This window comes from Oxyura jamaicensis (assembly GCF_011077185.1).
Source record: "Oxyura jamaicensis isolate SHBP4307 breed ruddy duck chromosome 2 unlocalized genomic scaffold, BPBGC_Ojam_1.0 oxy2_random_OJ72492, whole genome shotgun sequence".
NCBI classification, from domain to species: domain Eukaryota; kingdom Metazoa; phylum Chordata; class Aves; order Anseriformes; family Anatidae; genus Oxyura; species Oxyura jamaicensis.
Genome location: NW_023303479.1, coordinates 14,696 through 42,669, shown reverse-complemented (window position 1 = coordinate 42,669; position 27,974 = coordinate 14,696). Strand labels below are relative to the sequence as shown.

The following is a 27,974-nucleotide window of genomic DNA, read 5'->3' as shown; positions in this document are numbered from 1 at the left end:
AAAGAAAGAAAGAAAGAAAGAAAGAAAGAAAGAAAGAAAGAAAGAAAGAAAGAAAGAAAGAAAGAAAGAAAGAAAGAAAGAAAGAAAGAAAGAAAGAAAGAAAGAAAGAAAGAAAGAGAAAGAGAAGAAAAGAAAGAAAGAAGGGGGGAGGGAGGGAGGGAAGATCTTTTGTTTTCCTAGACTGCTCAAGGCCATCACCTTTAGCTGCTATTTCTGCCCTCGTTCTCTCCTCATCCTATCTCCAAAAAGATGTCTGTCATATCAGGGACATGTGGCAGTACTGGAAGTTGAAATTCATTCACCACTCCAGCCAAGCCACTGTAGGGGAGCATCTGATCACTGTGCTATTAGTGTAGAGTATGTTGTCATGAAAACTGTTCTCTAGTAAAGGTTCATCTAAAACTTGGCAATATACAGTTAAACCGTAAAATATACCATCAACAGTTAATGTAATGGAAAGAAAGGCACCTCTACTCTTATCAGAAACATTACTTTGTATTTACAGAAGTTAGTCTCAAAGCAAGATTTTCAATATTTTGCTCTTTCTTTTGTAAAATTATTTTAGATCAAATTTATCTACATAATTCTATATTACTTTTAAAAATTGGAAAGAAACATTTCAGATTTGTTTGAGCTAAAGCTTTCAAGGGTTCTACATTTATTTATTTATTTTTTAAATAAGGTCAATTTTTCGGTAGCGTAGATCAATCTCAAGCAATTTTAGTTTTGCCATTTTTCTTATCTGGCTGAGAAACAAAACCTCCTGCAGCTCTTTTTGTTGCTCTTCTTCTCCATCTGTTTCTGCATGTTGCACTGCTAAAACAGAACACTCCACTAAGACCAGCAAGAAGCATCAACCTCCAATTTTCTTCTCCTTTCACAGCAAATTATTGAACATATCATTGCCAATTCTCTTTTGAAAATGGCATGAATTGTAACTGTTTGATATGAAAGTATTGATTAAGGAAAATGAGAATATATCAAACCCTATCCTTGGTATTACTCTGCCTTGTAAAACTCAATAATTGGGCAGAGTGTAGCAAGGAAGGTTTGGACATACAGTATGATGGCAGGAAAGTATTTTAGATATGGCATTTACATTTTTAAAAAGCATATTTTTAAAATAGCCGTTCTTTCTTTCCCCAGGCTTGCTGCTAAGCAAATTAGTGATGCACCAAATGTGCTCAAGACAAGCTTTGTAGGGAGATGTAGTGTATTTTAATAGAGTAACTATTAAATTTGGAAAAAAACAGGCAAGCTTCTGAGCTCTCAAAGCATTGTTCAGGGCTGAAAAAGAAAGTTGGACAGACCTGGGGAAAGATTTGTGGTGCTCAAAACTTGTGTGTTTATTCCAGCTGTACAAGCTGATCTAATAAAAGATGCCTGTCCTATTAATATTTTTTTTCATACCCTGCTATATATCATGGCTGCAGCAGCACTGGTGTTAATTGCCCTATTTTTTTTTTTAGCTAGAGTTCCCATTTTCAGTTATACTGCTGTTTTGAAAATAACCCTTTGAATAAACCTGTTGATATGACAAAAACCTAAATAAAATGTTCCCCAGCAATTCAGTCTGGCTGTGGCTTTTTAAAGATCACACTGCTGTTTCAGCTCCAAGAAAGGTGGGAGAGATTCCTGGCAGACTAGGCGATATCGTGGCCTGCCCCAGTCTACTCTTTAAACAGCTGTGCAGTTTTCAGTTCCTTTTCACAACTTGCTTTTCTTTCCCCTGTCCCTCTCTGCTGCTTCTGCCAGAGCATTATCAGATGAGCGTGCTGGAGTCTGCTCCCGTCAGCTCCACTGTGGGCCGCGTGGTTGCTAAAGACTTGGATGAAGGCATTAATGCAGAGATGAAATACAGCCTCGTGGATGGAGATGGACTGGATGTCTTTGATATTAACACTGATCCTAATTACCAAGTTGGCATCATAACTGTAAGAAAGGTAGTAAGGTTCATTTTTATAGTAATTTATATGTCTAACAGTCTTGGTTATATTTTATGTGTGCAATATTCCCTTATGCCTGTAGTTACTTGATTCCCATTACATGACAGTAGCCCCTTTCCTTCTATAAAACACCATTTCTTTAACAATCATCGCTGAAATATGAAAACGGACCGCATTCTTAGGCACAGCCTTTAAGAAGTGGGGACAGCATCAGCATAAACATGTCTTTTCCCACCAAAGGAATATTCTGATTCACTATTTATCTATTTAAATATTCTCTGTAGCTTAATTATCCTACAATGCAAGAAATTAGATCAATATTTGCATTTGAACTGTACACATTTTTCACTCTGGTGTCCCACAAACAATAATAAAGTATGCCTTAGAATTATTTATAAACCAATAAAACCCAGGCAGTTTTTTTTTTAATTGCTGCTTGAAGATCCATAAATGCTAATTAGGTTAGAAGAAGCTGCCTCTAAAATGGCAGCTGTGAAACTGCCAGTGCTCTGTACCACAGGCTATGCAGAAAGGAATAGACTATTTTGCTAGATTCCCTGCTATAGGATGTTTATTCTACAATCTTAGAAGTTCAACTCCGTTTCTAGGTTATGAAATTGTAACCATATTTCTGCCTAAATGTATCTAGTGTACTAATAAGGAAATATATTCTCCCTTTAAATAGCCTGGGACAAAATTGTGCATGAAAATGGAACAACACATGGGATAGATGTGACCCTACAAGTCTGCGTGCCCTACAGCAAAGCATTTAAGCATGTATTTATGGTCACCTCTCTCCAACTCTTGTTTATGTGCACTGGTCCCTAAAGTTAAGCATGTGCTTAAGTGCTTTGCAGGAATGAAACAGAAGTTGAATGAAAAATCTACTGTAATTTTTCACTTATTTACTGATGGGGAAAAAATAGTTTCTTTGGAGTACATATTTTGATAAGCTTGACTTTGGTTATTGCAAATAGTTTTACTAGATGTCCATTTGTATGAGGAGAAGAAGTTATAAAAGTTTATGGCATCAGTCTTACTGGATATGTACTGGCACCAGACTGCTCAATCCATCTACGGCACATAAATATTTGTAAAATACTATATATACACCTGCAGCTGTCTGTAATGGTACGGTTATCAATAGCCAGACACTGGAAAAGGATATCACAGTGAGGGTAGAGAGAGAATTTCTAAAGCCAGAGAGAAATCTTCTTTGAAAGAAACTTTCCCTTTCATTTTTCTGGACAGATTTCCCAAAAGAAATAACTAATGCTAATCCTGCTTTTATCCTTGACATCAAAAAGTTGGAATTCACAGTTACAGAGAAGACCACCACTTGTTTAACTGCACTTACCTCGGCTAACTAATCCCACACAGCGCTGAGCAGCTTTTGAGGAGTTGCAGTGCCTGTAAAGCTCCCCATCCATGAGGCTGCTACTCACCACAGCGACAGCCTCTCCCTTCTCCCTGCCTTCACTTTCATGCTGCTGGGGAGCAGAGGTGGGTTGTCCTGACAGCATCAACACAAGTGCCCAGGACAGAACCCCATGCTGCCCTACTTGCCATCCACTGTCCAGTGAACTGCTTTCTCACAGTGCTGAATCCCCCCTGTGAATCCCTTTGTGCCTGTCTCAGCACTGGGGAATGGTGGATGAGGGCAGGGAGATGTTTCTGTGAGGTGCCTCTCCTCTCAGCTGTGACCTTCACAGGAGATGACCTGCTTGCTCTGCCCTTGGGAGCATCGCTGGGGAAAGGTTTGAACGCACCCACAAAAGACAAATCTGACAAGGGGGTGGCTGTGTTGAGGCACTGGTGCACGACAGGTTCAGAAGTTTAAGCCACAGTTGACAGTGAAGGAGCCCAAAGCAAACTGAGCTGGTCTGAGCCCAGGAGCATCAGAAGTGTGGTGGCCTAGTAGGTTTGATTTTTCATTTTTTTCTAACTTGAGCACTCCAGGCAATTAAGTCTTTTTCTAATGTAGTTGGATTTTATAGCTTTAAGTGTTTCTGTGATTTAACTGCTCATTATACAGCTTAGCTTTTTAGTATACGTGCAATGTTTCTCGCACACTTTTCTTCACATGAGAAACCAGGAGATATAATGCCCTCTTTCTTAGTATATGTTTAGGAAGCTTTGCATTGCATGCTCCCCACCAGATGGACAATAACTGTTACTTGATCACACGAATATATTTTATTGCTATTTTAACAATGCTTAAATATGCAATTGGTAGACCATAATGACTCTGTAGTAATGGGTAATATATCTGTGGATCTAGTTAAATCCTTGCTGACAGGTGCTATGCCTGCAGTAGTCACTGATTTACCAGGTGGAACTGAGGGCACCAGGAGTAAGTTTTAGATCCTCTGCTTGTACCTGCTGCCACAGGTTGCACAGCATCTCCAGTAATACTGGGCTTTCATCTGCCCCAGCACAAGAAAAGCAGTTCCCATTCCAGTACTCACGTACTATATGCTGAGAGAGTTTTACTTTCGTGATTGCCAGAACTGCAGTCTTCGGTCAGACATTCATTTGCAGGACCTCAGCCCTTGTAATTTTACTGTGAAATCAGTAAAATGACACTGCAGTGTTTCCATTTCTAAAGAAGTTGTTGCAGCAGTGGAGAGGAAGTGAAGCCTCCACTGAATTCAGGAGGTGTTTTGAGGCCTGTAATATATAATCCTGTCATGTCTGAGCATGTGAAACTTCTGCTGATATTGTTAAACTAATTCACACCTCATGGCTGCAGAATTGCCCAGCTGCACTATTGTGCAGGGCAGAAAAGAGATGGGTTAGGACTGGCCAAGGAGGACTTTGCTACTTCAGTAATGGTCTTTGCACTTTTGTCTTCCAATTCCTTTGGCATCCTCCCTCTCATTCACTTTCCTGCCCACCTTTTTGACCCAGTCTGGTGGTTGGTCTTCAAAATGAAAGAACTGAACAGGAAAAAGCAAAAGTGATGGGAGCAGCCATGGTCTTACTGGAGTCTTCCTAGGGTCTGAGTGAGCTGAGAGTGTGCGGTAGTTCCACACAGCACTCAAATCCCTGTGTACAATACAGGCACACATTTTGAAAGCCATCCATGTAACAAAAATGAATATAATCTCCCACTGGACAAACCTGAGAATTGGGCAATTTCTTTCCTGGTACAAAGTTTTTCTTGCTCAAGAGCTGTGCCAGTTAAGAGGATCCAGTTATGCTGGCTTCCAGCGTTAAAACTCACAAGCGTAGAAGTAAAGGGTTGTGACCATTTAACCACAGTGGGATTGCTCCTAACTTCTGACTGCAGCTTGGAAAGAACAACTGTGTCCTCTGTAACACGTACATAATCTGGTGAAAGATTTTTGTATGCTTTGGGCTGATCCTTCCCTGCTGTCATTCTGGTTGTCAGATGCTTTTAGTCATCTCTCATTAGGACTGGTATAATGCACGTTAAATACGGAGATCTCCATTTAGGTCTAAGCAGGGCTTGGCGAGGATCCATTTTCTTCAGGGATCTGTGAAAAGGAGAGAGGAGGAAAATGAAATATTTATTTATTTAAAAGTTGGGTGTTGGCATCAATAATTTCTATATCCATATTCCCCAGATAAGTAGTTTTATCTAGAAAGGAAATCAAATTCATGAAAATAGTAACAGAGGAAGCTCATCTCTCTTTATCCATTATCTCGGTAAGAACAAGAGCCATTCCAGCTCCCTGTTTCAAATAATACTTGAGTATTTAATGAAAAGTGAAAGAGCTTCACCAGAAAGAAGCCGGGGTAGCTCATAATGCTTTGAAATTAAGCTGTTCTCTAGAGGAGATTCAAGTTCTAGCAGCCAGCACATCTAGAGTGGGAACTTACATTTAGGACATTTACTGAGGAAGTAAAAAAAAAACACCTCTAGGAAGAATGGATTACTGATGCGAACTGGAGCAGGATCCTGCAAGAGAGGCTGTCCCTGTCCCCTAAGCCCAACAGAGCCACTTAGGAGCTTGGCAGCCAGGGCTCTCTGCAGATGAGACTCAGATCTCATCAGGGAGAAAAGGGGAACCAACTTGGGACCTCCGCATCACATGCGCCTGTCCCTATCAGTGCCACCAGGACCTGTTTCTGAGGAACTGGCTCTTCCTATCTTTGCCTTCTGTTCAGGTGCTCCCAGTATGTTTCTGCCTGTTGTTTGTTTGTTTTAACCCCAGAGAGGAGTGAAACTGTGAATCACAACGCGAGGGTGGTGCAGCCACTCTTGTTTTCATTTCACCAAGAAGAATGAAAGAACACATATTTTAAAAGACCTGCAAATATTTCTCCTGACTTTTTCAGTTCAACTGTCAAATTAAAAATGAAAGAAAAAGATGCAGACAGTGGCACTGCCAATACAACTGTCACTTGGTGCTTTGTCTCCATCTGCAAATATTTGTCTTTGTTACCCTTATGGTTTAAAGTCACTGTAGATTTATCTCTAGAAAGACGAATCAGTTTATATTAGAAGGCATCTTTTACTTCTGAAAATCAGAAAGATACGGCCTAAATCACATGGCCAGTGTGCCTAATGCTAGATATAATTTTTCTCCTTAGCCTCTAAGCTTTGAGAGCAAGAAAAGTTACACGTTGAAAGTAGAGGGTGCCAACCCCCACCTGGAAATGCGATTCCTGAACCTGGGTCCCTTCCGAGACACCACCACGGTTCACATCAGCGTGGAGGATGTGGACGAGCCTCCTGTGTTTGAGCCCAGCATTTACTTTGTGGAGGTGCCTGAGGACGTGGAGATTGGAACCACCATACAGATCATTTCTGCCAAGGACCCAGACGTGACCAACAACTCGATCAGGTCTGTCCTCTCTTTGTGTGTCCCCCCAGGAGCGTTCCCTGGTACAGCCAGTTGATGAACTGATGACAGGGCTAAAACAGGACAGGTGGGAGGGACTCTTTCCAGCCTGTTGTAGTCATCAGTAGGTTTAAACAAACCAGATCTCATACAATGAGGGGCCTTGTTGCAATTGGCAAAGCAAAGCTGGAGCTCACCTTTTTGTTTTCTGTGGTCTGGAGGACATCTGCACCTAGCATTGCAATGAACTGGTCAGACAGGCTTTGACAGGGTACACGAAAAACAAAGCCCAGATCTTTGCTGGCACAACCTGAACACAAAACCTGACAGCACTGCTGAGAATCTGCTGTAGTACTGAGGGGAAGGTGATGAGCTTGCTTCTCCTCTCTCCCCCTTCTGTTTCAAAGCTATTGCTATGTGCAACCTGTCTTTGTCAAAAGCTGAAATGCACAGCTACATTCAGAGTAGTTTGAATGCATGCTGATAAATATGCATGAGCCACTGAATTATATAGTGTCTGGTCAATTCTGTAGAGCTAGATAACCCCATAAGGAGTTAAGAAAGGTAAAAGGTGTATGTATAGCCATGGAAGCTGCAGAGCTGCAACTCAACAAGGAGCCATAGGGGCAGATTTGTGCAACTGCAGTGCTCTTTTCCATAGTGGTGGCCAAATCAGCCCGGTTTATCAGGGAAGACTGATTTTTTTCCGAGGCCAGCTCACGTACTGATTTTCATAACCTGCAGAAGCTCCAGGTGTCTGTGAGTTAATAATCCCAGCAGTTCAGCTGCACCTCTCATCTGAGAGAGGCTTTGGGTGCTGAGCTGCTGTGTGCCTTAACTGGTGTCAGTCCAGCTTCTGAGTTCTCTGCATTCTGGACAACCACTGGGAAATACCAGAGAGAGCCAAAACACTGAGCATTTGGAGTTTTTAAAGGAAGTGAAATCTGTATGAGCAACTTCGTGGGCTTCAGCTGGCAGATCTAACCGGGCACAACGCCTATTTTTCTTAATGATATTGCTTTCTGTGCTACTGCTCTAATTAATTTTTTCATCTCTGCTATTTTAATATACCTGTCTTTTCTACCTACATTATGAAGTTATCTTACTTCTCATGATGTCTCAAATTCGATAAAACTAAAGCATCATACTGTGTGCATCACAATTTCATTGCCTTAAACTCATTTACTGCCCACATCTTATTTTGCTGATTACTGTCTAGCTTTACCCAGATACTGCAGCACAAACAGATTTGTGCAAATCTGCTCAAAATAGTATAAAAATAATTCTGTGGTGTTATCAGAGGGTAAAAGTGTTCATTGTTATATTTAATGAGTTTTTTCTTAGTTTTCTTCAGAGCTTTCCAGTGACTACCCTTGATGAAACAGTACTCTAGAAAGCACAGAATGCATTACCAAAGATATATTTTTTTAAAAAGTTACAGATTTCAGAGATTTCTCTGTAACTCTGTTCCTTGCCACCTTCTTATCTTCCTCCCATCCCACTTTCCTTCCTTTCTTCCCTCCTTCCTCCTCCACATGTTGTACATATAAAATGACTGGGGTAAAGGAAAAAGGAGGAAAAAAATAAAAAAAAAAAAAAAGGAAAAAAAAAAAAGAAGAAATGCCCTTTGCATACCACTTGTAACGCTAACTAAAATGCAGATGTTAAGTATTTGTTGTTCTAGTCTTTACCTCTAATGTGGTCTCTCTCCATCCATACAAACTGCACAGTATCAGTCTGGCAACATTTTGTGCTTGCTCTGCATTCACTTTGCACAGGGCAAAGCAAGGTAAGAACAGAATACCACATAACACATTTTGTTACAAAAGATGGAATTCCTCTGCAATTAAACCTGACATCTGACCCCTCCTTTGGGTGGGGTCCAGGCCATCTTCTCAATTATGGAAAAGTCAGGTGACAATTCAGGAGGGCTCATCAAACACAGGGAAACTCTTCAGTCCTCTACACCATGATTGTTTTCAAGTGATTTGGGAAGATTACCTGAAGAGTAAAGTGGAAACAAGTGTGAAGAAGCAGGTCTTATTAACAGGAGAAGGTGTGTGGAGAACCCAGACAAAGACTCCACCTGTGCCTCTTGACACTGGTGATTAATACTGCACCACTAATCACAAGGCCATATTAAATTTCAGATACTCGTTGGCCTTAAACTGTCAGAGAGAAATTCTTTTTATAGCCTTCATACAATAATTATTATAGCAAAATATAGCAACGTTCATACTTATTTCCTAAATAAATCAAGTGCCTCAGAAATCTCTTTATTTGAAATGCAAAGGATTGGGAGGGGAAGGGAAGCAAACCTGCCTTTCCACCCTCTCTCATTTTTCTGAAAAAAAGTGGAAAAGAATGCTGTTTGTTTCACAACAACGTAGCCTAACAGTACATTATATCCCAAATTTAATATGTCCCTATATAAAGAACAGGCTGGCATGCTCGTTCCAGTGAATGTGCTTATGCTGAAAGGAGAAAATTCAGAACAACAAGCCCTATTCAGCATCTGTTATGACTAATGCTTTCAATTCCCATCAGCTTTGAAGAAAGAACAAAAAAAAAAAAAAAAAAGGAGGGAGAATAAGTCTGGTCTCTGTTCTAGGCCGTGGCATTTGCATAAGCACATGGGTGGTTTTTGCCAGAGGATCTCTTACCATGCTAACATAATTAACTGGGAAGGCGACTTGTACAAACTGCTGTTAAGAGCATTTGAAGGGTACTGAGTATTTCACACACCCTGCAAAAATGTATTTGCCACCAGTCCTGCCATCTGCTGAAGGAAAAGCTGATGGAACAGGATTTGTGCAACTTGCGGATTGATATAAAACTGGAGAGTATTTATGACATATCAAATGCAAGGAATACATCCATGCAGCTGAATGGCAATCATGGCACGTACAGGGCGAGAGCAACTCACTTCTGCTGGCCATTACCACTGAAACCAGAAATACGTTAGATTAAGCAGGAAAAATAGGAAGATACCAGTATACCAACTGCATCAACCCTGGCTTAGTTTGTGGAGGGGGCTCAGGGCAGGAGCAAGGAGGAGCCCTGAGAACTGGGCTTTCCAACCCAGGCTGCCTACCTCACCCCCAGCCATCCCCATCGTTGCAGGGTCCTATACAGTACTGCAGCCCAGCCTAGTCTGCAGCTCTTCCAGCAAGAGGCAAAGGGTGCCTACTGCACAGGAGTGCCTACGAGGGGCAGCAGCAGCAGCAGCAAGCCCAGCTGTGCAGCTGAGAGGCAGAATTTAGGTGCTCAGGTTGCATGCGAGATCGTCTCTCCTCTGCGAAAAGGCAGGGGCAAAGCCAGCAGGCGTCCCCTCTCAGAGACTCACCCTTCACCACTGCCCTGCAGGCAGCCCTGGCACTGGGCACAGTGTCCCTCTGGCTGAGAACAGCAGTGACAGCTGTCAGTCAGCTGCCTGACAAAGTTTTCTGGCCAGGCAGGCTCAGTAATTATGATGAACCAGCCTCACAGAGGGACCCATTTTTCTTGTTTGACAGGAGAAAGCCAGACACCATCCTCCTTGCATGGACATGGCTCAGTCAGTAGGATGGTTCAGGATGCACGTGGAGTTCATTCTCCTGAAGAAAGAGAGAATGCAAAAGCACAAGGCAAGGAACGGTTCCTCCTCATCAGCCTGAGTGCCCAGAGAAGGAGCTGGTGTAAAGGCATTTTCACACAGTGCCCAAGGAAAGGGTATAATTACTTAGCTTAGAAAAAGAACTTGCACTCCTCGCTGACACATTTTCTCTGTAAAGCAGATGTTCCTGTGCTGAGCTGTTCCTTGCTTTGAGGCTGCTTGCATTAAATCTCCCTGTCTTCCGGCTCCATCCCAGCAGTGCTCGCTGTTAAATTCCATTAGACGTGTGAACTACAAGTTTTTCAAGCGTCTCACTGTACCTACAGAAGTCAATGGAGCACGCAGCTAGGTTGTGGAAGAATGTGGATCTGCTGTATGCCACAGTATTCCTATTGCTGGGCTACTTTGGTGCGCGTAACATTCAGTTTTAACAAGAGTTGCAAAATATTTTCAATCTGTACTCTTGCAGATACTCGATTGACAGGAGCAGCGATCCGGGGCGGTTCTTTTATGTCGACATTACATCAGGAGCACTGATGACTGCGAGACCTCTAGATCGGGAGGATGTTTCTTGGCACAACATCACAGTGCTGGCCATGGAGCTGAGTAAGGAGAATGCAGACTGTACATAGATTAAAGAGATATAATAGACAAAGCAGGCTGAGAGACCTGAATTCAGCAATTCAGATGTTCTTATGTATCGAGTGGGAAGCTGTATTAACTGAATTACTCTTCTGACACCAACAAGCAAATGCTGCATTTTATTTATTTTTTACGCTCCTTTTCACAGAGTGGTGGGAGGAGTAGAGGCTGGCAATTAAATGCAGAGTGCTGCTTTCTCTTGTCATTAGTATTCTAGGGATTTATTTAAAACTCTTCATGAAATATGTTTCTGCAAGAGCTCTGTTTCTCCAGAAGGACTAAGCAGCAAAAGCAGACGCTGCAAAGGCTGTGCAGCTGCCTGTCCTACCTGGGAGGATTGCGTGGTGCAGGGACTGGCAGGCAGCAACGATGCTTTCACTGCTAGGTTGCTGGTGGAAATCTGCTCTGGGCCAGTAGCGAGTGAGTGGCATCGCCATCTGCTCGCTGCATGAATGATTCGGGGACGGTGCTTTGGGATCCTCATGTATGAAAACCCCAGAGCAACTGAAACTTATTAGATTTTCAGGTTTCACAGTGAGCTAAAATTCAGCTCAGGATTCATCGGTGCCAGGTATTTACCAAGGCTATGAGAACAAAGAGATGCTGATCATTATGTAGTGACACTACGAAAAAATTTTGCTGAGTTTCATAAAGGAGCTAAGGATATATGAGCAAATAAAATAAAACAGTCATCCAATCTTCACCTGAAATCTCTTTGTTCCACATAGCTTTTGCTCAGGATTTCAGTTCATTTGCTGAGGGGCAGCAGATTTTGAGAAGCTTGCTGCCAATAGCTGAGCAGTTCCTCATGTCTGGGAGCACTTCCTATACATCCAGGCTGTACCAGAGATATGGGTCAGTCTGAGAGGGGAAAAAAAATTGAGAAGCATGCCCAAAACACAGTCAACCAACTTGAAGTTAGCAGGGGGAATATTTCACAAGAGTCAGGGTGAATCTGCCACATATTTGTAGGCTGTTCCAGCATGCAAAGCCTTCCTATCACCTTTTTAGTAGTGAGAGGGGCTGGTGACGTGATAGGATGTCACCCCATCTGTTTGAATGTTAGTTTTATTTTGAGCCACCAGTGGCCATTGCAATTCCATGTAGATCCACTTACACGCACAAGTCTGTAGAAGCAGCCCTGTAGCAGCACTCCCGGGTGAGAGCAATAATGAAGGCATGTCTGCCCTTGACTCATCCTCTGCCCATCCTGTCAATTTTGCCCTGTACATGTGCAGCACCATATTTTAATTTAGTAAATAGTTTTGAAAATGCCATAGCTGTGCGCTTCTGAATAAAGCTTCTAGTTTCAGAAGTTAGATTAATATTACGGAGTGTAAATGCAGACATTCATATGCCACAATGACAGGTGTGTTAGTAAGATATGTATGGATATGTGGGAAGCTGAAGGACTAAATTATAAATCAGGGAGAAACAATATAGTTTAAGAATATTATCTTGATAAAATGTGACATGTTATGGATTCAGTACATTGAACTTCTAAGAAAATTCCTGAGTGTAAGAAAATTCTCTATTGTTTATACGAACACATCATTTCATGCTATAAAGTGAGATATATTTGGAAATAAATGCATGAGGCTGGATAGCTAAGACAAGCTTAACTTTTAAGAATTTTCTGGATTTTTGCTCCTTACCTCCTAATCATGAATTTCTTTCTTTTTTAAAAAAATTAAAAATTAAAAATTAAAAAAAAATCAGAGTTTCCTTTTATATTTTAGTAAGGGGAAAAAGTTGTTCTGGGATTAAAAAAAAAAAAAAGTAAAAAAAAAAAAACTGTAAAAAACATATTCGTTGGCTACTGAGTTTGGAAACTGTGAAGATATATGAAATGATGTCTGGATGTACTGGGCAAGAGAGCTAATGAACCAGTGCAACAGAAATATCACAAATGATGTCATGCAGAATGTAAAATTTTCATTGTGATTTTAAGCTTCATTGAAAGATTTTCTGTACAATTTCATGTGTTATTGCATTTTAGCCCCTGTACAAAGTATCAAAAAGTTGACACAATATTTTTGAGTTCTGAGCAAAAAAAGGTATTTGAAATGCAGAATTACCATTTCCAACAAGCTCTAAATAACAAGACTGTCCCTAAAAATAGCCTCGACATAACTCATGCCACCAGTACCAAGGCTCAACAAACAGTATTTCCCAGTCAAAGCTCTAACTGTGGGGCATTGTATATAACTTTTGTTATAGAAATAGTCCCATTTGACTGGACCAGGCTGAAGGTCCTTTTGCATCCAAAGGAATTTGTTTGAAAATGACGTGACCAGATGGAAAACCAGGATAGATAATGCAGCATTTGCAACTTCACTCTGAGTCACATAACCTGCAAGCGAACGCAGTTCCTGATAGAAAAAAAATAATTTAACACTACTCCAGTAGCAAAAACCACTGCTTTACCTCTTCAGCAGAGTAGGGAGTCATCTTTTTTTCCCTTGCACAAGTTGCCTTTCTTTATGTTCTCCCTCCTCCTTCCAGACAATCCCTCGCAGGTGGGCAGTGTCTCTGTGACTGTGAAAGTCCTGGATGTGAATGACAATGCGCCGGAGTTTGCAAGGTTCTACGAATCTTTTGTTTGCGAAAACGCCAAAGCAGGACAGGTGAGAAATGCTGGTAATGATGGGGGCTGGCAGGGGGCAAGGTTGTCCTGCATGGAGAAAGCACAACAAACAGGCTAGGCATGGCAAACGGCTCAGCTAACGAAACGGTGCACCTGAGCTCTCTTCAGCAGTTACCTGTGCTGCTTTCCAAGGGCAAGCACATTACACCAGTATCAGCATCACATAGAGCACCATTTTTTCTCCCTCAGTAGTTTCCAAACTCACTCCACCATACACTTCACTGCTGAAATAAAGCCTTCCCTTGGGCAGGTGCCAGCAGGCAAACGGACGGTGTGTCCTGTAGCAGCAACAAATAGAGGACAAGTGTTATAAGAAATGCCACGGAGTCAGCCCAGCCTGTGTGTGAGTGACAAGGCTTACTTTTAAAAGACCCTATTTATAAGAGCCTTAAGCACCCTGACTTATGGAAGCTGGACATAATGTACTACATCAGCTGCACAGGGGTGACTAACTGAATCTGTTCTGCTGTGAACTGGAGATTACAGAGAATCATAGATAACACAGGACTTCCAGCTCCACACGCTGTAAACCCATACCTTCAAGCAAACTGTGACACCTCTTTGCTCCTACCCCTTCTAAAACCCCATCAAAGCCCTTGAACAAGGTCTGCCTGTATCACACGTGGAGGGAGCTCTCTCACTGATGGTGGTACAATTTCTACTGCTTATAGCATGTGTGGATGCAACCTGGTGCTTCACCAGCCAGGGTCCACAGTGGGGACCTGTATCTCCAAATTCACATCTGATAAACACCGTTTAAGTGCACAGATGCACAACTGATGATTTATAAAGAGAAAAATTATACTAGCAATATCACTGCTCATGCAGTGGAGCTTGCTGTGAAGCAGAATAAAATAGTTATTCACTGCTAGGACAGCTGTCCTACTAAAAATCTTACACAGGATAATTTCATTCTAGTAACTTAAAGATGCCCTTAATAATACAGGGAATAGAAATTATTGCCCAGACCTTTTCCTTGTTTTGAAAGCACACTAAGTGGGACTTCTGCCTCATTTCAAAAAGTTCTGAAATCAGTCTAATGCACTAATCAAGACTTTACATGTCTGTCATTTGTCCCTGAATCCAAAAATAGCTTGGAATGCAAAAATCCAGGTGAAGACCTATTCTTTGTTTGAAAAGATGCTAGAATTTTTACTGAGACAGAGCTACAGCTCACTGCACTTCAATTTGTTGTACCTAATTCACCAAGCCTCCATAAGTGAGGTGATAAAACTCTTTCTTGATTTAGTATTTTCTTAATTTCTTTCCTTAGCGTTACTTGTTGCACATGCAAAGCATCTGCACAGTTGCATTTTCTTTGTTTTTATTGCATTTTCTTTGTTTTCCACTGACTTCTTGGGAAGTGCTTAATTGATTTAAAATTGAGAGTGATAAAAAATCAACCTCAAGTCTTTTTTACCTGCAAAATGAAGCTGAAAATAAGCATGGGTTTTCTTAAAAGCTCCCTAATACATGATGTATTTTCTGAACACCACGGAGCCCCAAAAGAAGAGAAAAATGTGTAACAAAAGATAGGGATACAAGGGAGAAAAGTGTCTGTTATTTGAATTAAACTATCTCCTCCTTTGTTTTAAAGTGATTTGCATGATCATAACAAAATAAAATGAAGCCTCTGAGGTTTTGAGTCTCTTCTTGATTCATCTGCTCTACCTCTGCAAGCAAGTTTTATTCAAATGCTCCAAGTTGCTTATATTTACATATATAAATATATATATTAACTTATTTGTTTGTTTAGATCACCTACATTTTGCTTCTCACCTGCTTCTGCTTTGTTCTTGTATTCTGTAGCTGATCCAGACAGTGAGTGCCATCGACCGGGATGACCCACAGGATGGTCAGCACTTCTACTACAGCCTGGCTCCGGAGGCAGCTAACAACCCCAACTTTACTCTGAGGGACAATCAAGGTAATCAGAGAGGACATGGGCAGTTAGCTACTCTAATTTCTAATGTCTGAGTTGGACTTGAGAGGCTGTGACTTACAGTGTTTGATAAGACTGCCATTTCAAATAATACCAAGTGACACCTGCTCCTTAAAGGCAGAGATAAAATGACATATTACTTAATACACTTGAAGGTTATATGATATTTCCTTCTCTATAAATATTCTCTAGCAATAGGCCCCTTTTTCTTCTTCAAGGAAATGTACCAGTGTTTTGTGCAAATTCAGATCTTGTGGTCAGGCTGCAGGCATCTCAGATTACCGGAGTGGAAATTGCATTCATTCAAAAGGAGATGCTTAAAGGTAGGCTAGACACTGGAACAAGGAGACAAATCTGAAGGAAATTACATTGCTCTTTTTTGCACTCTTCATGTTATCTTCCAGGCACTGAAAGGGAAGTTTCTCGTATTGTTCAAATCTTTTCCCCAAGCATTTTTCTTCTTCCTCTTTGCACATCGTCATTTAGTGCCTAGGAAAGAGAGGGAGGTAGGAAGGAGATGCAGAGCCTTGGGGGGTGACTTGGAATACAGCTAAACATCAGTGTAAGATGGGTTAAGCAGAAACTGAAATACCAATGAGGGGGACTCATGGCAAAACACTGGCATTTGCATATCCACACCAGTGGAAATTGCTTCTTTTAGGGAAGTTTTTGCTGCTTTGGAGCCTGCAGGAAAAGCCTGCTGTGGGCATTCCTTCACATCAGTGTTGCTCATAGAGGGCCTCCATGGGCAAACAACAATGCCAAGGTCAGGTCCACACCAGCCTTCAGCAGGGAAGAGGGATGGCCTCGAGCGAATTGGTGCCCTAAGAAGGGACTGGATGTCAGTAGGAGTTTAGTATGCAAAGCACCACAAATCAGCAAGCAATTCTGTTATAAATGGGGAGAAAGGTACCTGCAGCATCCATGACCAGTCTCCAGGCAGAGTGCTGATCCTACTCCTACATAAGCACACGTGCCTACTTGTCACACTTACTTCCATAAGCCCCCATCTGTGCCTCTGCAGGCATATGAAAGAGCAACATATAGGCCAATAAACAAGCCCCTGCCTTCACTAACTAAACACATCTTAAAAGATGCTGCTTGCAGAGCCCTGGAGCCCTCCTCCACAGCATACTAATGATTTTTCATCCCAAAAGCATTTTTTTCTGTAGGGTCCCTGAAGTCTCCCCGCACCACTTCTTGCATGTTTATCCTTCGCTCTCTCATTGTATCTCTCTCTTTTATTTTTGAACATATACTGCCAAAATAAATAAGCAAATAAAACACAGCCACTGCTAAAACATTTGGCAAATTAGGCTCATTTCATCCTGAGGGCATTGTTCTAAAAAAGGAAACTCGCAAAATTCCCAACATCAGATGCACTTTTTCTGTCTAAGGCTATACTTGCTGTAATTTATAGTGACAGCAGTGACTGAATGGCTGTGCCTCCCACTTTCTGTAAAATACCAGTTTTCCAGAAATATATATCACAAGAAGCTTAGGGTACTGTTGGTTGCAAATCTGGAATAAAAATGTGAAGTATCAAATCACTGACTATTTGACTATGCATATTAAGGGTTAATTTACTGCCTCAGCAATTTGGAGTGCAGTAATCATTTCAGTAACAATAATTTATATTCCTATTTTCATCTAGGGACCCCTAAGTAGTATATAAATTATATGACTTATTCACAGGGGCTTAGATATACTGCGTGTCACAGGATGGCAAGACAAGGAACAGAACCCACCTTGCTCCTCACAGCCTGTGCATCTAACCATGAGACAGCAATACTTCCCAGGCTGTGGGAAGACACTATGCAGATTAGCAATTGTGCTGATTACTTGGTCGTCCCATACAGTGGTAAGAAAAACTGCAAGACATGCAGCCTTCCTGGCAACAATTAAAACCTTGATTTACACCAAGCAACAGATAGATCACGGTTTGCATTCTGATGAGCTGTTTTACATATTTCTTTGGCCCTTGTCATTTATAGTCTCTAAGAACTACTTTAGGCTATTCATTCTCCCCATATCTCTGGCAGACAGAGAAATCCTATTGTCTCCACTTCGTAGACGGGGATCTGGGGCAAGGAGAAATTAATCTACTTACATGCTTGGTTCCCTTTGTGTTCAGTAAAATCAGCGGGCAATAGACATGTAGGGATCTGCAAAAATCTGGGCCTGAATGACTTCTCAAGGACATACAGGACATATGTGATCAAGCAGGGAATTGAGCTGGGGTCTCCTGTCCCTTTGGTTACTGACCGAGGGCATCAATGATACATCTTCGTCCTGCTTGTAGCTCCAGGTGAGATTACGCTTGGAAGCAGCTGGCAAGAGAGACTTGCTGTAAGAATGGGATGAGCAATAAAATAGGTTTACTGCTTTTCCAGATTAAACTCTGAGCTGATCTCCTGTTGACCCTTACCTGCTGTCCTCCATTTTTGGGTAACAGGAATTAATGAAGGCAGCAGCTATTTTGATGGGTGCAGGCAATGGTGTCGTACCACCATCAGGACTGTCACCGGAAGCCTCTAGCTGTCTTTCTCATTGCATTTAAATTTGTCCTAGGAAAATTGTTAGCTATTTCCTCCTTCCCTAAAACTGAGGTCTCCCTCGCACTTCAGCATGACAGAGCACAAAAGCAATAAACTGAAAATCCCTCAAAAAAAAAAAAAAAAAAAAAAAAAGTGATCCCTTCTGAAACCAGTTGTGTCTGGATTACCTGCTTCCTTGTACTCTTTCTCCCACTCCTGGTGAAATATTTCATCTTATTATTAATAACCATTCATAATTATTGCAATTAGTTTTAAAAACTAACAGAACTTTTAGGCTAACCATCTTCTGTCACTGTACAGACTCATGCAGAGATTAGAAACAAGCCTTTCTTGTGAGAAGAGCTTAGCTCTGATCTTGGCGTTTGGGACCTACCCAGTGATTACTTATCCCTGACCTCTCCAGGGAGGTAAATCACTTTCAGTGGGGCAGAAAATGGCAGGAAGGAGATTCTCCAAGGCTTGCTGTCACAAGCACACCAACTTGCATGCCCGGAATAAGTATGGCTTCCATGCTCAAGGTGATCTCAGGGGCACGGGGACCCACCACACCATGCTCTTCATTGTCTCTGCTCAGCGCTGTAGCTAAGTGCTACTATCCAGCCCTCTGCAAGACAAAGACACCATAACTGGAAGCTGTGATGCAAAAATACTGTGCATTCGTATCATGCTTTATTTTAATATAATGAGGCTTTCGTGTCCCCACAAGCCCTATTTTGCTGATGGCTGGGGCTTAGCAGATATGAAATTTGGAAGAAAATTGCATATTCCCATTTCTACCATGCTGCATCCCATTCTAGCATGTCCTTTGCACTGCAGCAGCACATCAAATCACATTGGCTTTTGATGAGTCACACAACAAGCTTTGGCACCAACACACTGCAGTTGTGGAGTAACAGGTAGAGTGATTCCTTAGGGATGATTTGGATGCCTGCCTAGTACAAAGCAAAAAAAAAAAGCAAAAGGGATGAAACATCATGCTGAAAGTCACCGAGGGAATTATATAGACAAGAATATTTAAGACCTAGACGATACAGTCAACACATCACTGCAAAAATATGTATATATATATATATAACACATACACATATATATATATCTCCTTCAATATTTGATTATTGAAACTTGTTTCTCAGCCTGAAAAAAAAAAAAAAAAAAAAAAAAAAAAAGAATTATGCTTAAAAACATTTGAGATCTCTCCCTAACCGATTTTGCACAGCTTCAGTCACATTCACTGCCTATGATTTTTTCTACAGGCAAAGTATGACCAGCTCAGAATAATGAAGTCTTTTTCCTGCACAAAGAGCAATTTCACATAAAATGAAAGTTTGCTGTCACCTGAATGGAATTTGTGACTTCTATTATAAGCCAGTTTAAAGAGAGTGAGTCTTTTGCCCAGGAAAGAGAAATGCAACCAAACTACTACACTGTTAAGATGACTCAGACATTTCCATTGACACAGCATAAATCCAGACACTTTGCCATTTTCTGCCCTTTGGGCTGCTTTTCTCAGGCTAAATCAGGCCCAGTGATGAAAAGATGTGTTTTTAATACTGGGAAACATTTACTAGAGGGCAAATAAACAGCCTAAGGGTGAGAAACCACATGTGTGTGCCCCAGGAGGGAGCAGAGGGAGGCTTGCAGGAGGGGAACACATACCCCTTGCCCGTCAGCCTTGGCAGCCGCTGCCTCTTCGCACACTCTGGTGGAAATGTGTCTGTCTACATCTGTGCATACCAGCTGCACATGTTCAGAGCTGCACAGTGTATTAAGAAGTGGTTAAATCAGCAAACGCTGACGCATTACCAGTTTTAAGCAACTTTGGGGATTTCATCCTGCATCTGGTGCTACTTGGTGGTTCTTCTCAAAGCCCCTGCTCTTGGGATTACATGATTTAATGAGATAATGCAATTTCATTACATATTCACAAAGAGACACATGCACACTTCAGTATTTTACACTTTCAGAGGGAAAGCTTGAAATCTCATTGAAGTGTAAGAAATAAATATCCTGAGATTGCTTTTAAAAACATGTCACAATTCAAACTAATCTGATGAACCGTGGAGCCTGATTCCCAATACAGGGCCTGATTCCCCAATACAGTGCCAGCGCCACCTCATGCCATAAGATTTGCAGCACGAAATATGGAACTTGCAGCATATTAAAATCCTTCAGGGAAGTCAAGAGAATCTAGCTTGAGTTTGCATATATTCCATAGCTGGCTGTATGTAATACTGCTGGTAGCACTCCTAAAAGCCATCAAATAATTTCTGATGTTCAGACAACAGCAGGTAATACAGCTGATTTACCTGCAAGTCTGTCAGTCTCTGCACTGAGAAAAATCACCACAGATTTAAATTTTGGTGGTGAACTGTCAGGGAAATAATAAGGAAATGGATCTTGCTGGTATTTGTTTTTTTTTCACGGCCTACTTGTGATCAGAAAGTTTCTTGCCAATCCAGCCAGGAACAGCTGGTTGGCATCCTGCATTTCCAAGCATAGCAAACATACATCAGTAACAACCTGAAGGTGAATGGCCACACTGCATCAGCTTTTGAACCGAGGGAACAGGAAACAAACTAAGTAGTAAAAGAAACTGCACAAGACTCAACTCCCCAGAATCCCCCAGAATAACTGCACAGGGTCAGGGGCTGTAGGTCTGCCAAAAGAGGAAGAGGTACCTTTGTTCTCCATCTATCTTATCTGGCCCAAGATTAGCAAACGTTTGTAAAGGGCCAATTTTCCTGCAGCTTACTTTACATAACCTGGTGGCCCAGATCACATTGGAGACACTTTGCACTTTCCAAAAGTCTCTGAGGCCACAAAATATGAAAGTCAGAAAAGGCAAAATCATCACAGACCTCCAAAGGGTTTGCCATGGTATTTCTGAGATAAGACTTGAGAAGGCCAAATTCCTGGATCCATTTTCTTTCTAGTTAGGAAACTTGATGCACAGCTTGAGGAATCTGAGGGAGGGAGTACAGAAAGAAATTCAGAAGCCACTGGGAGATGTTGACTTTTAAAGAAAAAAACAGGATGAATATGGAGGAAAAGCCCTAGAAGTAGAAAATACCCTTGAAATGAAAATTAAAAGCAATTTGCAGTTTGGTCACTCTCTTACTCTTTTGTTTCCACAGCATCATTTTCATTCATTTTGTTTCAAGTTCTATAGAAGACAGGTGATAGCCACACTAAATGAAGCAGAATGGTCAATCAAAACAGAGTAATTCTGGCAATGACAACAAAGTAGTCTGACTTTTTCAATGGCAAAAGCATCAATGAAATTCCTTGTATTTCACTGAAAAAATGTTTAGTTGCAAAATTTTCAACTCACTGCTCTTTCGAATAGCAAGCTGGTTTCTTTTTTCCTTTGTCTTCTTACTGCCTCAAGCAGATGGCCATGCCATGTATCAAAAACCATAAAGACAACCTTAACATGTCCGCAAGGGTTATACACCAGTATCCCCAAAATGCTGGCAGCTCTTAAGAGCAATGTCTAGAAAAGCTGCTGAGCAAGAACAAACAGGGACAACAAGTTGCCCTCAACTGTTCATTTCTGTCCTGCCTTTTGAAAGCTCTTCTAGCTAAATCTGAAGGCTGTGACTTTGCTCTGGGCACTTTATGTCATAAAGGGTAAAAAAGCTCATAAGGTGTGTATGCCTTTGAGGATTCGAGCTATGGCGTGAGAAGACATTGGAAAAGGGATGCAGAGGCAAAATGCTGATTAGTGACAAACTGATTAAAAACAACAAAAAGAAAGGAGGGAAGACAAATGGATGTGGGCCAAGTAGTGATTTTTTTAACCTTCCTTTCTGCTGAATGTATTTTCTCTGCATGTAAGTTCTTCTCTCTGTTTGTTGTCCGCCCCTAGACAATACGGCGTGGATTTTGACAAGGCGCTCTGGCTTCAGACAGCATGAGCAGAACACCTTTTACCTCCCCATCCTGATCAGTGACAACGGCCGCCCCGTGCTGAGCAGCACGGGCACGCTGACCGTGCACGTGTGCAGCTGTGACGATGACGGCATGGTGATGTCCTGCAACGCTGAGGCCTACGTCCTCCCCGTCAGCCTGAGCAGAGGGGCACTCATTGCAATCCTCGCCTGCATCTTTGTCCTGCTAGGTAAAGCCTTGGCTGCTTCCTGGGAGGGGACAAGCTCTTTGTTTGGGCCAGGAGGGTGCTTATTCAGCAAAGGTGGAGGATATAAACGCACACACACACACACGCATGTATGTATATAAATTACACGTAGACACACACATTCATAAAGGGCCAAGTCAAGGAACAGATGATGTAGTCAGCCACACGCGGCTTCAGACTCAGGTGTAGGGATGGGGGAAAAATAAGGCCTGCAAGTATTTCTGACGGATCCCCAATGTGCCAGGCTGTCTGGTATGGCTCTGCTTTCTAGGAAGAGGTGTGCCAGAAGGAAGTACTGAAAGCTGGGCATCTTGCCTGTGTTCTCCACAAATGTATTTCATCCTTTCCTTGTCCAGACCTTCTATTTCCCCTGTTAACTGCAGGTGTCAAAAGCACTTCGGTTCACTTGTTTGGGCTCTTGGTTCATGAGGTATTACTTCAACATACACACATTCAACACACATTAAAGTCCCTGCAAGATCTGCCCTGTTACTGATGGCCCTATGTCTTGGTTGCCTCTTGCAGTGCTGGTGCTCCTCATCCTCTCCATGCGGCGCCAGCGGAAGCAGCCGTACATCATGGATGAGGAGGAGAACATCCATGAGAACATCGTCAGGTATGATGATGAAGGCGGTGGGGAGGAGGACACGGAGGCCTTCGATATCGCCGCCATGTGGAACCCACGGGAAGCCCAGCTTGTGTTAAAAAGCAGGCAGGACATGCTCCCTGAGATAGAGAGCCTCTCCAGATACGTGCCTCAGGCATGCGTCATGGACAACAACGTCCATAACTATGTGCTCGCCAAGCTGTATGAGGCTGACATGGACCTCTGGGCTCCTCCCTTTGACTCCCTCCAGACGTACATGTTTGAAGGGAACGGTTCAGTGGCAGAGTCACTCAGCTCCCTACAGTCGGTGACAACAGACTCAGACCAGAGCTACGACTACTTGACAGACTGGGGGCCACGCTTCAAAAAGCTGGCCGAGATGTACGGTGCCACGGACAGCAGTGGGGCTCTGTGGTAATGGGCAAGGAATTGCAGAGGGGTTTCCATCGAAACGGTGTCCGATAAGGTCCATTCTCATCAGATGCTTCCATGGACATGGGTGAGGCCTCCTAAAATAGCAATACAGTGCTTGAATGAGAATGGGAAGAAGGGTGTGAATGAAGGTCTCTCTGGATCAGCTTTACTCAGTTAAATTAAGTCACGTTTTGAAACAATGAGAAGCAGAAGGAAGAAAGTTTTTCCTGCTTTTTTACAGAAAAAAAAAATGGAAAGCTCCACTCCTAGAATATAATGACATTACTTTCCTTTTCTGTCCCTCCCCTTTCCTTCTCTTGTAAACGGCAGCTTACTGAGCTCTATACGTATGGGTTCAAAGACCTGTAAACTCCAATTGTAATCTCCATCTCACTGAGAAATTATCAGCACAGAAAAGAAAATAACCCCACTGGTTATTTTTCCCCCCATTAAAAAGGAGGGGACATAAAGAAGAAGGAGAAAAAAAGAAAAATAATAAAAAAAAAAAAAAAGAAAAAAAAAAAGCTTGCTAGCAAGAGAAAAAAAAAAAAAACACAGAGCAGAAAATTGAAACTGGGATCTCAGAGGTCTCTTTGTAAACTAAACCTCCTCTCTCTGTTGCTATCAGAGTTCTTTTTTAAACCTTTAGAAACAAGGCTGAGATTTTTTTTCCACCTGGCTGAGAGGGCTGGGGAAGAGGCTTTGAATATCTGCTCTAGTTTAATGGCTGATCTATGAGTCATTGACGTTAATACTAATCCATCTCCTATCAAGTTTGTGTAAATTTATTCTCCTCTTGACTCTTTAAAACCATTACACTGCTAAACTGCTCAGAACAAAACCAGAAAATCTGCCTCTTTTGCACTGTAGATGTCTCTTCCACGTGCCAAATGTGAAGATTAGATTCTACGAACGAAAGCCAAATAAATTTTAAAAAAAGAAAAAAGTAAAAAAATAAAAAATAAAAATTAAAAAATAAATAAAAAAATAAAGCTATATTTGGTAACTACATGGGTTAGATGGGCTTTCCTAATCTGTGTGAGGTCAATCCAAGGGATGTTTACATACTGTAGATAACCTACTTGAACAAATGCAGTATTATAGACCAATAAATGGATGTAAGAAAATTACATGTATAAGTTTTGTATATTTGTTAATTTTGGTAATAAATATGATGTACTGCATACAGTACGGGACCTTAGCACCTCTTTTAATAAAAGTTAAACAGAAGTGAAAGTCTGATGGCAATTTATTGACTACTTTGCACACAGCAGTTAATGCTTATTTGTGGCTTGTCACATGCCTCAGGCATCAAGAAGAAATGGCTTATTAGCATTGTGTCAAGGAGACAAGCCTTCAGTTCACAGGTTTGAGCAGATTGCCTGCTTCTTTTATTGATGTTCACTTGGATGCTGCCCTTAGCAGTGAATCGGCTCATGTGCAGCCCATCAGAGTAGTTACATTTCTGATCCATTTGAGTCAAAAGAAAGTCTTGGCTGATTTTTTTGGAACATTACAGCTGGGGTACTGAGAAGCCTGGATGCCAGTTACTTAGCTCTGACAGAAGCTCATGCCTTCAGAAATATGATGTGCAATATTCATTGATGGTCAATTTTACTCTGCAACCAAAGTTTTGAGCCTGGATCTTACCTGGTTTGCCCGTGTAAACAGGAGAAATGGGGAAATTACACTAACACAAGTTCCATGAAATGTAGCAAAAGACTTTTGGAAGCAGGACAGTCTGCAATGACATGTCTTTCTAGCTAAGGACTCTCCATCTCAAATTACCCAGGAAATACATGTGCAGACATAATCACCCAGTTGTCACAGGCATATTGTGCTCAGTTTCTGTTGAAGAGATGCACAAAACATTGCTGCCTCCATTTTTCTGAATCTTAGACTGCACCAATTTAAGACGGCAGCATTGTTTCCACCAGGGCTCATACAAAGTCATGCACCCTGGTAAGCTAGGTAGCCAGCCAGAAAACAAAACAAAACAAATCAAACAACAACAGCAATAAAGTGGCTATTCAATCTACCATGAGGAAAATCTGTGCTTTTGTAAATGTAATATGCCATGGGTTCTGCTTACTCCTTGAAACCCCTTGAACTGGAGCTTTACACCTCTGGGGAAAGAGCACGGAAATATACTTGATAATGATTCTTTTACTCATGCTGTAGCACTTACCCTCATATACTGTGTTGATTTCATAACACTAGACAAAGAACTGTAAACACCGTGATCAAGGAAGTGAGGTACAGCATGGAAAACTGGTGTAGAGAAACTTCTGAGAGCTTGCTTACCCCCTGATTCAACAGAATGTAGGGCAGGAAGAATAGAGAGCACATCTATCTCACCACTTCTCTGTCTGAATTAATAATCAATTTTATATATTTTAAGCAAATGCCTGATTATTCTCCAACTGCTAAGGCTCCATAGCCTTCTAGGCTAACTTCCACAACATCAGTATGTTCAGTGCTGAAAGCCTTCCCTGGGGAGCACAAGCAAAGCATTCCTTGCTGCCATACAAGCCCCAAATGCAGTCAGATGACTGTGTTCTTCTGTAGAGCTACAATTCAGTATTTACGGACCTTTTCCACCTTTCACTTTAGCCACAATCTCCAGTTAAAAAAAAAAAAAAAAAAAGCCTCCGGATAATTCCTCATGTCCTGAGACCAGACTACTTTACTTCTACTATTGTAGCTAGAGTAGGAGGAAGGGGAGTAGAAATGTAGTCCAGAATCATGCCGCCTTCAGCTTGACGACACCTACTCCATTTACTGAGGCTCTTCCTAGGAAAAGGTGTTCCTTTCACTGCTTTTACTCCAGAGAAGCCTGCAGCAGTGGCCTCTGATAGAGAGGCTGTGCAGTGGCTGAGACCAACCTCCCAGGCTGTGTGTCACACAGCGAGCAAGGACCAGTGGCACTTTTGTCAGGTGTTTGAACTCACACCTTCAGGGACCCTCCAGGGAGAATCCTTCTAAGCCGCACGCCGCAGTTGGCTTCTCTGATTACCCCTTTGTTTTGCCTATACTTGTGAGCCCAGTCAATACTTGGACAGCTTGATGCTGTGACACTTACCAGCTGGTGTTTAGTAGATGGTTGGCAGCTTGGATTTTTCCCATTTTGTGGAACAGGTGACAGTGTTTTTGCAGACTGTGAAATCTCTATGCAAACAATCAACACTTGCATCTATCACCCTCCCACAAACAAAACTGAAGATCTCTCTGCATTTACAGATGAGGTACGAAAACGATCCATTTGCCGACACATCAGGTCCCAAAGTAAAATAAGGGAGAAGAGTGAGCCCAAAGGAGATGTATGGTGCCATGTGCTGGCAATGAAACAAATATGCTGATCACACAGGCCCTCAGTCTCCTGCCCTTGGGCTTCTCAGGGCCGGGCCTGGCAGTGTGCTTGGACATTTGCAGCGCTACACAAAGCCTGCTGGTGGTGGTTTACAGCCAGGGAGCTCAGCCTGGCACAGGTCTGGGCTTTGCCACACAGACACCTCCAAGTGACAGCCACAGTCCTATGCGTATCCTAAAAGGTTCAGAGGAAAAAAATAGCAGAAAGTATAACAAGTTTTACTAATTCCAGACCCCTAAAATTGAGCATGTGGCCTAAGCAACACATCTGAGCTCTCTAACTAACAGAGATAGACAAAGAATGACTCATGCCCCTACTACGGCCATGAATATGATGCAATGGCCCTCTGGAAGTGCTGCCTTCTCAGTTAATGGCCTAGCCTCTGAGGATTTATCCACGCAGTTCAGAGTCCATCCCTAGGCATGGCATTTGGAAGCCCTCTGCTCTACGTTTGGCTTTATGAGCAACCATGGACAAGCACTACAGGCTCTGATGATTTCCTTTTCCCTTCCTACCATCCATCTCTGTCTTGTCTAGGAAGGCTGCGTGACTTGTCTGTCATCCCTCATACTGCATCGGTCATCACACCCAGGCTCTGAATAGCAGCTTTCTTTAAGCTGTCTGTCAAGAGCCCAGATCTTTTCAGAGCAAAATGCAGAACTCAAAATGCATAAAAAGAGTTAACATCATTCTTTATGGCATAAATTTTCTTGCAACACTGAGCTTCATTTGCTGCTGAATTAACCATTATTCCAGCTTTATTAGGTCCCTCTTGATTTTGTCCTTTCTTCTCCAGCTTTTATTGCTCTTAATCATTTTATGCCACCTTCACGTTTGCTGCCTAACTACAGAGCCCCTTTTAGGCCATTCATTAAAATCAATAGTAACACGGATCCTTGGGGACCCAAATGTAATATTTTGGTCACCTTGAAATACGATTTACTAGGCTACACCAGGGTTTTGCCTAGTGCAACTCTCATGTAGTGCAAAACAGAACCTGCCTGACTGCAGATCCCAGGAACCATCAAACCAAGGGGGATGGATGGATCTCAGAGGTCTGGCCTGCATATGCACCACATTTACCTGTGCTGGTCGTTAGTAAGAGAAATGAGGCATTTGGAAGAGAGACAAATGGTGCCTGACAGACTCTAAAAAAGTTCTGACCTGGACAAATTCAAAGTTGAGGAGATTCATTTGGTTCTGACTTTGTGCTGCCCGGGCCTTATTACTGCCATGTCAGACTTGACCACTTTGGTTTCTGCTGGCTCAGCTGTTAGTCAGACCAAACCCAGGAGAGGCTGCTC

The 27,974-nt window shown here is 42.1% G+C and overlaps 1 protein-coding gene and 1 long non-coding RNA gene across 2 annotated transcripts; one reads left to right on the top strand and one right to left on the bottom strand.

The window, feature by feature from the left end:
- Positions 1 to 639: 639 nt before the first annotated feature.
- On the top strand, positions 640 to 24,530 carry LOC118157022 (cadherin-20-like). The gene is made up of 7 exons (XM_035311279.1): positions 640 to 1,943; positions 6,507 to 6,760; positions 10,822 to 10,958; positions 13,500 to 13,621; positions 15,451 to 15,568; positions 22,010 to 22,261; positions 22,805 to 24,530. Exons 1-7 carry the CDS (start codon positions 1,554 to 1,556, stop codon positions 23,302 to 23,304), a joined length of 1,773 nt encoding a protein of 590 aa, XP_035167170.1. The 5' UTR covers positions 640 to 1,553; the 3' UTR covers positions 23,305 to 24,530.
- Positions 13,447 to 27,974, bottom strand: LOC118157023. The gene is made up of 2 exons (XR_004746521.1): positions 27,835 to 27,974; positions 13,447 to 13,919 (listed from the first exon to the last, which is right to left on the bottom strand). It is a non-coding gene; the product is annotated as an uncharacterized LOC118157023 (long non-coding RNA).